This window comes from Dermacentor andersoni, chromosome 3 (genome assembly GCF_023375885.2).
Source record: "Dermacentor andersoni chromosome 3, qqDerAnde1_hic_scaffold, whole genome shotgun sequence".
NCBI classification, from domain to species: Eukaryota; Metazoa; Arthropoda; class Arachnida; order Ixodida; family Ixodidae; genus Dermacentor; species Dermacentor andersoni.
The window spans coordinates 201880333-201894640 of record NC_092816.1 but is presented as its reverse complement, the minus strand read 5'-3'; the positions used below and the strand labels follow the sequence as shown (position 1 = coordinate 201894640).

General features: G+C 45.1%; 1 protein-coding gene across 1 annotated transcript in view; it reads right to left on the bottom strand.

Annotated features, from left to right (window-relative positions):
* The window catches only part of LOC126524360 (uncharacterized), a 125808-nt gene that overhangs the window by 95033 nt on the left and 16467 nt on the right, over positions 1–14308 (bottom strand). Inside the window, exons 3-4 of the mRNA XM_072286980.1 lie at positions 12618–12678; positions 11662–11791 (exon numbers count right to left, since the gene is read on the bottom strand). Coding sequence (XP_072143081.1) covers positions 11662–11791; positions 12618–12678 — 191 coding nt within the window. The remainder of the gene's footprint in view (positions 1–11661; positions 11792–12617; positions 12679–14308) is intronic.

Sequence of the window (14308 nt, the reverse complement as noted above, 5' to 3'; positions counted from 1 at the left end):
AGGGTGCCGAGTACTTCTCCAGCATCGATCTGCGTTCCGGCTACTGGCAGATACCTATGCATGAGGACGATAAGGAGAAAACAGCGTTTTCAACACCCGATGGGCTCTACGAGTTTAATGTCATGCCATTCGGCCTTTGCAATGCGCCCGCAACATTCGAGCGCATGATTGACACCGTTCTTCGTGGCCTAAAGTGGAAGACTTGCCTGTGCTATCTCGACGATATTGTTGTTTTCTCGTCAACCTTCTCTCAGCACCTGCAACGTCTGGATGAAGTTCTCACGTGCCTTGCCAACGCTGGACTTCAGCTAAACACTAAGAAATGCCATTTTGCGAGCAAGACAATCAAAGTTCTAGGTCACATTGTGAGCAAAGATGGCATTCGTCCTGATCCTGACAAGGTTTCCGCAGTTCAGCACTTCCCTCGTCCCGAAAAGACCAAAGATTTGCGTAGTTTCTTAGGCCTCGCTTCCTATTTTCGGCGATTCATACGGGGCTTCGCCTCAATAGCGTCACCTCTGCACAAATTACTGGGTTCTAATGTTCCCTTTGTGTGGTCTCCCGAATGTGAATCTGCGTTCACCCATCTGAAGCGCGCTCTCACATCTGAACCAGTACTACGCCATTTTGATGAAGCTGCTCCTACCCTCCTGCATACGGATGCTAGTGGTCACGGAATTGGTGGCATTCTCCTACAGCGAGACGACACTTTAGGTGAGAGGGTCGTCGCATACGCAAGTCGCGTTCTGACAAACGCCGAAAAGAATTACACCATCACGGAGCAGGAATGTCTAGCTATCATTTGGTCTGTGCAGAAGTTTCGACCTTATCTTCACGGCCACCACTTTACGATCGTTACAGACCATCATGCATTATGCTGGCTTTCGACGCTGAAGAACTTGTCTGGACGACTTGGTCGGTGGATTCTTCGTTTGCAAGAATACGACTTTACCATTACCTACAAGTGCGGAAAAAAACACCAAGATGCAGACGCACTTTCTCGCTGTCCGCTTCCTACGACACCATGCAATGGAGCTCCAACTACCATCCGTGACAAGCTTTCGCTCGATCCCTCCTCAGATGCTTTCTTGTTGGCCACTGTCGACGAGATGCCTCCACACGGCAACAAATCCTTCCAATTTCATCAACTTGCCGACTCTTACTGTCGGCGCATCATCGACCACCTTCAAGGAGCTTCGCGCCCGCCTAACGCCCGCCTTCGTCGGCAGCTGACGCAATTTAAGATTGACAACCGCGTCCTATACCGTCATGTCTATCACCCTGACGGTCAACGCTGGGTTCCTGTTCTGCCACGCTCTCTACGTGCTTATGTCCTGCGGGCTTCTCACGACGACATGACTGCTGGTCACCTTGGTTTCCAGAAAACCTATGACCGCATCAAAGGGCGCTTCTACTGGCCTGGATTGTCCGCCAGTGTAGCGAGGTATGTCGCTTCCTGCGCTCTATGTCAGCGTCGGAAGCTCCCTACATCAGCTCCAAGCGGACAACTGCAACCGGTTCCTTGTCCGTCGCAACCATTTGAGGTCGTTGGAGTTGACCTATATGGCCCACTTCCTGTGACTCTCACCGGTAAACGATGGATTGTGACAGCCGTTGATCACTTGACACGCTACGCCGAAACAACTTGTGTGAGTTCTGCCTCAGCCTCTGAAGTTGCTGCATTCATACTTCAATCCTTAATACTGCGTCACGGTGCTCCTCGCGTCCTCCTGAGCGACCGTGGAAAAGCATTCCTCTCGCAACTACTAGACGAAGTACTCAGAGCCTCCGGAACCACCCACAAGTCTACCTCCAGTTACCATCCGCAAAGCAACGGCCTCACAGAGCGATTTCATCGCACGCTGTCAGACATGTTAGCCATGTACATTGACCCGGATCACAGAAACTGGGACGCAATTTTACCATTCGTGACCTTTGCATATAATACCGCCGTTCAACGCACGACCGGTTACTCGCCATTCTACCTTGTCTATGGTCGTTCGCCCTCTTCCTGTCTTGACGTCTCTTTCTTCGCGCCAACTGTCCATCAATGTCGTTCCTCCTGAGAAGAATATGTGTCCCGCATTCTGCGTTGTCGCCAGCTCGCCCGCATCAACACCGAAGCACGGCAACAGGACCGCAAGCAGCATTATGACGCCTCTCATCGCGTCGTGTGCTTCCGCCCTGGCGAGGAAGTGCTACTCCGGACACCAGTTCGTACTCCTGGCTTGTGTGACAAGTTTCAGCTTCGGTTCATCGGCCCCTACAAAGTCTTGGAGCAGACTTCTCCAGTGAACTATCGCGTGGAACCAGTTATTGTTCCAAATGACCGCCGCTGCCGCGCCGCTGAGATTGTCCACGTTTCCCCTATGAAGCCTTTCACGAGACGTTCACCGCCCCTTTGAATTGCGGCCAGGATGGCCGCTCTCGCGCGAGGGGACATTAGTGTGGGAATTTATAAGCTATTCTTTGTCATCTGTACACGATCATCATCATATGGGGTTTATATGGGGTTCTTCTTCATCATCGCTTGTGGGGCTGGCTCTCAAGTGTGCTCCGTGCTGTGGGCGTGGTCGGTTCGCCTAATCTTGTGACGCGGAATAAAAGCCGTGATTACTGCTGCGTCACAATATATATATATATATATATATATATATATATATATATATATATATATACCAGAAAAGAAAGCAGTTCTGGGTCCGGGTAAATATTCATAGCGAAGCAGACGCACGAAGCAGGCGCAAGGCCGGACCCCGACCGAAACGTCAATAAACCGCTTCATACGCGCGTCTGCTTCACTGTGATATATATATATATATATATATATATATATATATATATATATATATAGGGCGTTTCTTCAAAGTTCAGCACACAGGACCCGCTGTAACATACGCAGGAAAGAGACGACGAACTTTTTGGAAGACTTATTTACAAAACGCTTGCGGCTGGTGCACCAGCCGCAAACGTTTAGTAAATTTTTCTTCCAACAAGTTCGTCGTCCCTCTGCTGCGTGCATTTATATATATATATATATATATATATATATATATATATATATATATATATATATATATATATATATATATATATATATATATATATATATATATATATATATATATATATATATATACATGTTGTTGTGCAACCAGTGGCAATGCTGCTAGGCTGCTGCTGAGCACGAGGTCGCGGGATAGAATCCCGGCGACGGCGGCCGCATTTCGATGGGGGCAAAGTGCAAAAACACCGGTGTGCTTAGATTTAGGTGCACGTTAAAGAACCCCAGGTGGTCAAAATTTCCGGATTTCTCCACTACGGCGTGCCTCATAACCAGAAAGTGGTTTTGGCACGTAAAATCCCATAATTTAATTTTTAATGTTGTTGCAGCTCTGTGTACCGTTTAGGCCCGCAAACTCCATGCGCATTGATTAGAGCGTCCGCAAGTAGCAGTGAAAGAAAAATGATTTAGTTTACATATTTAACACTGGCTCCCGGTCCGGAAGCCCACTCCATGCAAGAGCACATTGAATATCTGAGGTCGAATCAGGACACGTCAGCCACCTACTCACTGCACCAAAGGAGTCCACTTTTAAAGCAGCCGTCTTCCCTAGAAGAGTAGACTAGGGAACCGGATGACTGTACCTCGGCCAATCATAGTAATCGAACCACTTGCAATGTTGCTCCTATGCTGTCGCAACGTTGCGCCGGACTCTGCCTCCTATATTGAAACCTAGCCACCGCATACGAGGCAACCACTTCACAAGCTGAGAAACTCAATTTGGCGCAGTTGCCATGGTAGTCTTCGACGTTGGCCCTTTCCACAAACAGTGGGGTCTTAGCGATGGTCAGTTTGCAGCGACGTTCCATGGTTGCTACCACGTCTACAGAATCCGGTGGTCATTATGGATGGGATCTTCTTTGTTGAGTGGTCAACGGTCGGCGTCAGGGATGCGTCGACGATTGGAAGGCGCTAATGAATGGGGTATGTATGTATGTATGTATGTATGTATGTATGTATGTATGTATGTATGTATGTATGTATGTATGTATGTATGTATGTATGTATGTATGTATGTATGTATGTATGTATGTATGTATGTATGTATGTATGTATGTATGTATGTATGTATGTATTTATGTATGTATCATAAGAAGCCAACACACATTGACACCAACGACAACTTAGGAGAAATCACTTGTAATTACTAAATAAATTAAACAAAATATAAATTAATGGAAATGAAAGTGGACAAAAGGTTTGTGAGTGGTGGCACTGGCGAACGCTCCCAAGATTATAGTACGAAAAATAAATACCCAAGAAAGTGAGTGGGGAAACCGCACCGCGGTAGGTCAATTAGAGCATCGCACTCGTAATGCGAAGACGTGCGATCGTTGCTCACCTGCGGCAAGTTGTTTCTTCATCAACTTTCATATTCAATAATTTATAATTACATTAATTCGTTGAGTAAGTACAAGTGATTTTCCCTGTGTTGTCCTTGGTGTCAATATTTGTTGGCGTCTTATAGTATCATTAATAAAAATGGGGCCCTTCGGTCAAGCTCCTTTATCATTTATATATATACCCTAAAATATACAGAAATACACATGGGGAGTTTTTCACGTTGTTCCACAATTCCCACATTGACACTTTTAAACGAATTATAGTATTGGACAAGTTAAGTTACTAAGTAAGCCTAATTATGTAATTAGGCAGAGTGCAAAAAATAATCTGAGTATGTGCAAGCACCGCCAAACTCTTTACCTTCGTTCTCCCCAGCTACGTGGCATTTGCATGTATTTAAATCTTGGTGCACGATAGTTGGGACACTCCGTGTACTGTGGTATTCTAGGTGATATACTGCAACAGGAATGAAGGTCGAAAACCGTCACGTATCGTACCGGCAGCAGCGGAGCAACGCCACGAACCAGTGCTTGCGCCCTTTCGACTGCCCGCTATACACTTCCCTTCTTTAACCTCCAGTTTGTTTGGAGGGCTTTTGTCTTCAAACAATTCCGATGCAGCTCGCTGGGCAACCCGGTCGTCTGCAGGCGAAGCGCGACTATTTCCGTGATTTCGTCGCTGAAATCGTTCAAGCCGGTTCAATGACGGTGATCGGCCGCGAGGGCCCTTTCGGCTTCCACGGAGCAACTCGAGTGGACGCCGTAAAAGAGAAACGTGAGCAACAGCACCACGCGATAGAGCCGTCGCGAACGTGGATGTCACAGCCGTCTTTGTTTATTTAGACAGTGTTGCCAGCTAATGTTACGGATTCTGGATTTGCGAATAACGCTCTCTCAAGCCGAAGTTGTGATGACGGAGTGAATCACAACATACATACATACACAGCCTCGGGAATTTCTGAACGTATGCAAAGGAAGTTATAAAGTAGTCTAAACGAGAAAGAGCACTACGACAGGACGAGAGTCCCAGTTCCAACCGACTTTGTTGAGAAGGAGAAATTGCTTTGTAACCACAGCGATGCCACGAGATCACAGTGAACGTGCCACAAGAGAAAAAGCAATACAATGAACGAATGCTGAGTGAAAAGCAGCGCATATTAATCAAATGACACGCCAGGAGATTTCCCAAGATGAAGAAGTTCCTTATCGAGAGGGGATAGCGACGACATGTTAAGACGGGCACCAGGCCTTCACTTGATGCAATAAGCATCGATCAGCTCCATCTCTGTCTTATCATTAGCTGATCCTATGAACGTCTTTACAATGTGTAGCAATTAGGCTGCCAAAACCGTTCTTGGCATTAAGCCGGAATTGTTGCGCCGGATGATTAAAGCACTCATCTCTCTGCTCCATGTACTCTTTCCCAAAACTAAGTAGGACGAGATACACTACCCCTGACTCACACTACGTAAACATCGGGAACTGTTTCTTATCGCATGCAGCCTGTTGCTGGTGGCTCATCGTGGCTCAAATGGGGGACGGCGCGAAAGTTTGCGCCTTAAATTTCTTTTAATGTGACCCGCAAACTAACTAAGATTCTGTTCTGAATTGTAATTTGTCCCAACGACTGGCCTTCAAATGGAACGGGCGATTTGACATTCCGCAGCTCATTTATGGGCGCAAGCAGAATGTATTTGGTGTATCTTGTGTTAAGTCCTAACTCGTTGTTTTTAAGCTAAGGAAACAGCTGATTTAAATATTTACTTATACTCGTTCAAAAGATAGGCAGAAAATACTAATACTTGTATTATTGTTGTTGGCGTACATGATTAGTTTGCACAATCATGCAAGTGACACAGGTTGTTTACATCAATAACAAATTCCATTGGTCCAAGTATGGTACCTTGTTGGACACCTTTTTCAGCATGAGCGTGAGGAGATGCTTCTTGACTTACAAACACATATTATTAAAGGTTTGTTATATAATTTTGTACTAATATATATGCAGCGCACAGACGCCGTACTTTTTAAGTTTGGCTACAACAAAGCCATTGCACACGCTATTGAATGCGCTACGGAGAGCTCAAGTGTGTATAGCTTTTCTTTCTAAAAAAAATAATATTCTCATTTTTTTATGAAGTAATGCAATCTGGGCTAAATTACTGTTTTCGAAAGGGAAACTGGGCCCCACTTATGACACAACTTTTTTACCTTATTGCGATTTCCTCTTTCAAACACTTTCAATAGAACCGGTAATACCGATCCAAGACGATATTCAGCTATCTCTTGCTCATTAGCACCCATATAAATTGGAGACAACACGAGCTATATCGAATTAGTCGAGAAAGGTGCCAGTAGTGAAATTTAAGCGAATAATTTATTAGAGAACTGATGATAATAAATTGATCACGCATTTTATTGGCATGGGTTTGACTTCATCGCGTTTCGCCGGCCGAGCAGCACAATTGCTGCTAATCTTGGTGGTCAATTCTTCAGTTTCCCGACATGAAATAACGTGCAATGCTGTGGAGTTGGACACACCATAGTCATCTGACGCCAATTTGGTATCCTCGTCCTCACGTACCTCATCAAAATCACAACGTGTGATTAAATACTCACTCCGGGCATTTGCCATCCTTCGGCCGACAAGGCCACAGGAGCTCGAGAGTTCACCGGCGATGAGCTTTTTTGAATTTGACCGGAGAGACTTCATACCTCGTTCCGAATTCTCCTTCGAACATTACTTATTTTTACGAACTAAACTGTCATAGCACCTAAATTTTACCTGGTCTCTGTACTCTAAAACTCGAATAACATATTAGCTTCAGGTATTTTTACAAACGAATGAGACATGCTATTTTTTCGTTATTTTCTTTAATAAGTCATTGTATTTCCGTGCTTTCTTTTCAAGTTTCACCTACTTCACGGAGGCCGGTAAAGCTTGATTGTAACATTATAGAGAATAGACTGTATGCTAATATAGGGTATGTTTCAGCAAACACGTGGTTCTTATTTGCTTGACAAGATGGCAAAATATTTGTAGTGTTCGTGCGTTTATCCGACATGACCAATACTGAAAGACGGGAGTGAAAGATCCGATACTGAAAGAACCAATACTGAAAGACCCGAGGCATTTTTCTATAAGAATCCGGCGAAATATGGCCGTCTCAAACTTCGAGGATCAGATTAGGCTGGTCACGATCGAGTGCCCAAGAGGCGACCCGAACTCAAGGCTTTCAAGTAGGCGTGCCTTTCCTGTAGAGTTGATTTCTAAAATAAACATGACATTTCCCTCCCGCTACCTCTCTCTTTCTCTCTCAATTCATTCAAAAACAGCTCGACGGCAGGTTAGCAAACGCTGCTGCTTGGAGGAACTCTGGACTCTGATGAAAACTCTAATCCTCATGCGAAGAAGAGGCAGCTGTGACTGCCTTTGAGTGGGAACAGACAGAACGACCTGTTGGCCCATAACTGCAGAGGTGAATTAAACTTTGTAGTTTGAATTGCCAGCCGGATTACGGCGCTGGCAATAATCCAGGTGGTATTAGTATCGAGGAGTTTAACGGCGCAATATTTAAGCAGGAATTCACTGGCAAGATTCATGTAATATGAAAACGTGCACGTAAGTTTCTGTGACTGCGGGCGCAAATGCGCGTGTTGCCATATGTCTGAGGGGAGGCTGTCTGTCTTACTTAGAGTGCGATTTGAAAAAAAAGAAGGAATTGTACTTCTACTAAGGAACACACAAAACATATTTTATGGATCGCGCATGGCTGTCGTGAAGTTAGGCACAGCGTAAACCTCTATGTCTAAAAAATTAAACCAGTATACCTCCAGCATAGGAAGTCAGTAGAACACTAATATACCTTTGCATACTGGCAAGAACTATTTGTCCAGCCACGACTGCGATGTTGGCAAAATAATAAAATATGGACGTAAAAGTACCACAAACACCTATTATGCATATTAAATGCAGTTCTTTTTTGTTTCATCACAGCTCGCAAATATGCATGCGCAATGTACAATGTAATGCATACTAAGTCGAGCAAAGAAGAATTACAATGGTCATAAAGTACGTGCATGTAAAAAGTACGCCATAATGGCAATTATTCGCACGCACATGGCATAAATGGAAAAAAAAATTGTCGCAGAAGTACGGTATGAAAACCGACGAGTTATCACCCTGAATTTGGCAAGGCAATCACTCAAGGAGCTTTGATGAGCAATTCCTTTTCCTAATCCGTTTCACATATTTACAGAGCTTATAATTGTAATAATATACGACGTTCAAAAAATACCATGAAACTATCGCAACCTTCACGTAATACAAAGCTGCTTGAATAAAACAAAGAACGAAAAAGAACACATTGCTTAGAATCCAAGTTGATGCTTTTCAGACCGGGTATTTACGCAAATGCATTAAATACGCAATCTAGCCCCGTTTGAGTTAACTCCCACGGTCACTGCGACCTCATAAAACTGCACGTTTGAAACGCGACAGAAACTGTTCATCTGGTTGAGAATCCTTGCAGCAATCCCCACTCTCTGCCAGAGCGAACGTAACGCTGTGTCTTATTCGACATGTGGTTTCTCAGATCATTATTTGTCAACGTAACTTGGCTGAACAACACACTTTCTACGGCTGCGGTCGAAACACGCCGCACTAGTAGAGGCAAAGCGAGCTCAGATAGCAGGGAAACATTGGATTTCCGGCACTGTTTTTTGTATTTTTGCAATAAGGACCACAGGTGAAAATGGCGTGCCACGACATGCGTACGTATATTTGAGCTGTTGTGAAAGTGCACATAATGTTTGCTGTGTAGCAGCCGGAACGGAACACGTAGTCGACAGCAGTCTGTCCCACTGTTTTTTGTACAGAATCACGCGTGAACCAGCAGCAGATGGCGCCGGACCTCGCTCTACCGTTCGTCAGATTTGCTTATAATTCCTCGCGCCACGACACAGCCGGTCATTCCCCATTTTTCCTTCCGTTTGGCCGAGAACCAGCACTGCCCCTCGACACAGCCCTGCCTGCTCCGTGGCACCGACCAATGAATATGCACTTGACGCCATCGCTCGCTGTGCCCACGCAAGGGAAATTGCCCGTGACCACCTTCTGAAATCCCAAGAGGGTCGAAGGCTCTTGTACGACCGGCGACACCAAGATGTGCACTTCCCGCTTGGTGCTTTGGTGCTTCTATGGTCTCCGTCACGTCAGGTTGGCCTGTCAGAAAAACTGCTGTCTCGTTACACAGGCCCATAATGAGTGCTTCGCGGCGCGACTCCCGTCACCTACAACATCACCCCTGACGCCCCATCTGCTTTCCAGTGCAGTGATATCGTGCACGTTACACGACTGAAGCAGTATCACCCTCCCAGTGATGACATTTACACGCTCCGGGACGTCGCTTCTGCCGCCGGGGCATTATGCTACACGCGTGAGGTATTTGATTGTTTGAACAAGGCGCGTGGACGCCATCACTCGAGAAAAGAGGAGGAGGAACGAACTGGGCTCGCGCTGTGAATCTAACCGGTCAGCGCTGTAACCGCTGTTGTAAATATACCCTGTAAATAGTTGCTCGTCTTACTGACTCGTCCTTCGCGTAACAACATTTTCGAGACAGCTTGCACTTCTGAGTTTCAGCCTAGGTGAGCCATCGTTCCTAAAAGTTAAATTCCGGAGTTTCGCGTTATCATCATTATAAAGGCATGCTGCTGGGGAGTCTCCAGATTAATTTAGACCAGCCGGGGTTCTGTACCGTGCACGCAATGCACGGTACTGGGGCGTTTAACAGCGAAGCTATTAGCCTGTAGTTCGTCGGGATTTTCTGCGTACGTTTGCGTGGTGCTCACACAAAAATGTGCGATGATCACGGAGACAATGCAAAGCGGGAAGCGCACAGTGTGCTTCTTCTACAAGAGACATCCCATACGTCATCAGGTGACATTCTCACTTGACGAAGACGTCGTCGCATGATGTCACGTTTGGCCAGATGGCCTCACCACACCACGTCATTAAGCGATATTGTCACGTGCCAATGCCTTTATTCTCGTATATTGGAATTGTAACCAGAAACTACCATGGCTGCAGCTTGCGTGTAAGTCGTACTTTACAAATTTTCTAACGCAATTTATTTGAGAAATATATTTATTTGAATAAAGCACTTGCGTTTGGCGGAGGACTTCGGAGAATGAAGATGTATGCTGCATTGCCGCAAATGTGAGTGAACGCGCAGCGTACGTTGCCTGTGGTTGGGGTGTTTGTCTAATGTTCATAACAGCTCCGCTGTACATTTACTTTTGCAGGGTATAAGGGACGCTGAATGAGATTCCGCTCCCTAGGCTTAGCAGCACAACGCCCAAGCCATTACGCCACCGCAGAGGATGTCCTCCTTCCGACGAGAAAGCAAATTTTACCCGCTGAGGACTAAATAAATTTACGCCGCATTTCCTTCTTCCTGCATACAAGATGCACTGCTAGCTTTCATCTCAGAAACTTGCAGTTGAGAAGTTTCTCTGGTGCAGTAGCACGAGCTTTGATAACAGTATCTTCAAGAAAAAAAAAGCGATTTAGTCTATCCAGTTTTATGCGGAAGGCTGACAATCTATCTGTATTTTCTTTGCTGCTAGTGGCTGGAATTATGAATGTGCAAGTTTGTGCCTTGCATGAATAAAAATATATTCATACGAAAGCCTTTACTTCGTGCTTATTCTCTATTGAAATTATTCTCCAGATGTGATTCGTTACTTTACTTACTTCGGCGCATTACTGCGTGCTACGAAATACTGAGGTCAAGCTTGCCGATGGCAGCCTTCCAATTTCTAAAGAATTTGTATATAACTCGATGATGCGTGAGGGAATCAGGCAATATGAAAGTGAAACGCGCTCTAATATGTTCGCGTAGCAGCGGTGTGATCGGGTTTAATCGCATTTTACTGAAGCCCGCTTGCTACCACTTTATTGACAGGTTTAGCAATTGCGTAATGATTTCGAACGGCTTGGATAAATTAAGAACCCGCCTGTATTCATGAAAAGCCTAGTGTCAAACCTTCTCCTTAATTAGGAGACAATTGGGAAAGACGAGTAAAACTAATGCGCTTCCCAGCTTGCCGCTCTTATTGAAAGCAAGTATGCTTACTACTCGCAGCCGCTGATACTCTTGTCACCGCATTTTCGTTGTCCAACTGACATGTTAGCTGGCTAAGTATTCCTTAAATGCTTCAGCGCAAAATAGAGAAGACGTCCGCGCTTACCTGTAAGGCTTTCCCAGCTTGTCTTGGACAGTCTGCGCAAGTACCTCCGGATACTCCAGCAGGTCGATATAGAACCAATTGGCTTTGTCGCCAAGGTCATCGCCAAGCTGGCGGATGTAATCCTTGGCCTCTGCATATTCAGCAGACCGTAAATACTGGCTACGTATGTCGTCTAGACGCAGTCTGTAGCATATAGTACAGATGGTCGCGAGCTGCAGTCATTTGCGATAGTTCGGCGCCAAGTAATCCAGTACCTTTGTCGAAAGCATTGTTAAGCGGCTTATATCATCTGAAGCGAGATTATTTGAAGGTCGCAGGCCCATAGCAGACTTTATCAAAGCCGTAGCGGAAAGTGAGACCACGACGGCGACTTACGTTTCTGGGTGGCTGTGGGCGTACTGCCTTCCATTTTGATAAGCGGGGTACAGTGAAATCTTTGCTGATAAAATGCGTAATAAAAACCTATCGAAAACGACGCTCGGTACTGAGAGCGTTGTTTTTTCGGTTTGTTTGAAGCCGCCACATATTATTGATAAAGTGCACTTACTGTATAAAACGAACAGAGCAGCCAAGTCGTGACGGCTTTTACAGCCAACCGTTTGTTGAGACCATAGAAGTGATGGAGAACGTGCACACCAAACATCCTGGCCAAATTTCCTGGAACGCTTAGTCGACGAACTATTAAAGCTAGAGGTCAATTAAGTTTTACGTGGATTATAGACATTCAGTAGGTTACATGTGACCACAGGTAAATTTACGTGGAATATGGAGAAGTTTTGTGCGAAATTGTGAAAATGTTTTCTAATTCAGCGTTAGGGCTCTAAGTTAGAAATAATCAGAAAGGCACTTCATGTCCGCTGCGTACATAATTTACGAAAACAAACTGAAAGCGCACGTGAAAATTTACCTTGAATATTTTAACTGTACAAAGCAAAGAGGTGAGGTCAGAGACTCACGTTGAACAGAAACGCCAGCAACCTGAAGGAACTGAGCTTTCGAGCTCGGAACCTGGGCGGCCTGAAATAACGGGATAAGCCTCAGAAATTTGCTTGGACGAAAACATTCAATACACGAATGCTTTGTACACAAATGTCAGACGTCACAGTACATACACGTACTTGAAAAAAAAAATAGATTAGCTGGGATATATTGTGCGAATTTAAGTTCTAGCGCATGTTTAAAAAAGGAAAACTTCAAATAGCCTACACATTTGACCTAACATACATTGTCCTTTTGGGGAGTGCTGAGCACAATTTTGAAAAAAAAACATATACAACAGCTAGAATGACAAATGATAATTATTTGGGCTGCTTACATACTGGAATGCAGACTTGCAAAGCCATATCACGGGAGGCCAAACTATTTTGATAGAGGCGGATTGGAGGTGCGTCAGTGTACCGTGCATTGAGTGCACGTTAAAAACCCGCGGTTGTCAGAATTATCCCGGAGTTCTGACTTCGGCGTGTCTCAAAATCATATCGTAGGTAATGAACGTAAGAGCCCAGAATTAATTTTTTAACGGGCCAAACAATATAGTGCAGTACAACAGTAGAAGGCAGCGGTATTTTCACCTCATATGCAGATGCCCACGAGCCTCCGCCAATGGACGCGCAGGTAATGAGGTGCACGGCCGGGCCGAGTGCCTTCAGCTGTGTGCGTCTGGCTCTCGCCAAAATTACTTCCCTAACTGTGTGTGGTGATATCCCATGCCGTAAATATCATTGTGAGCTTACGATGCACTATTCGTGGCGCGTGGATTTGATCACAGCCATGACACGGCGAAGAAAGGTTGCAGCGAACGTCGGTGACGCTGCGCTATGGTTCGTCTGAAAACATGATCTCTCGGTGAAACTTCTCTCGGTGCAAACACACTTCCTGCCTGTTTGTCCCATGATGTTTTGTTTTGCACCGAAGTGGAGTTATGACGAGCAAAGTTTGCCAATGTCTGGCACATAATGTGAGCGGCGCTGTCTTAGTGTACTGTGTCGCTCTGTGTTTTGACGGACGCGGTGAAGTGATGGAGCGAAACCATTCTCGGGTTAAATGAGAAAAGCGTACGCGGATGAAAGAAACCCGCGAGTGTCTCATCAGAAAACGATCTTTGGCAGCAGTGTCTCGGCCCCCGGGATAAAAAAGAAAAGTTGCGGCCTGCCGCGGCAGGCGGTGGAGAAAGGAAAATGATAGGTGGGAGCATAACCGCAACGCGACTGAAGCCAGCCTGGCGGCCCCACACTTTATCACACATCAAAGTGCGCGGTTGGTTTAAAATAGATAAATAGTAAAGTTCATTCAGATTAGGAAGAACACGCAGGAAATATTTCACAAACATCTGAATCTCTAGCTCAATGCTAGTCGGGATCTGTGCTAGTTATTATTCCTAATTACAACGGCAATACGACAAAGTAATAATAAATCATATGTACATAAACATTCATTTATAAACAAAGGCAGGGTACCTGTAATAGCTACGAGAAACCTACATAAAGGAATTTGTACTGAGATACTATACACTGCGAGTGAAAACAACAATAGATAAATACACGAGCGAGATGAAAACTGTATGCAGATAACAGTAGCGAGGTTAATGGGATTTCGATTAAATTTTTAAAAATTTTCTTCTTTTACTTCCGATGGTAAGCTGTTCCAT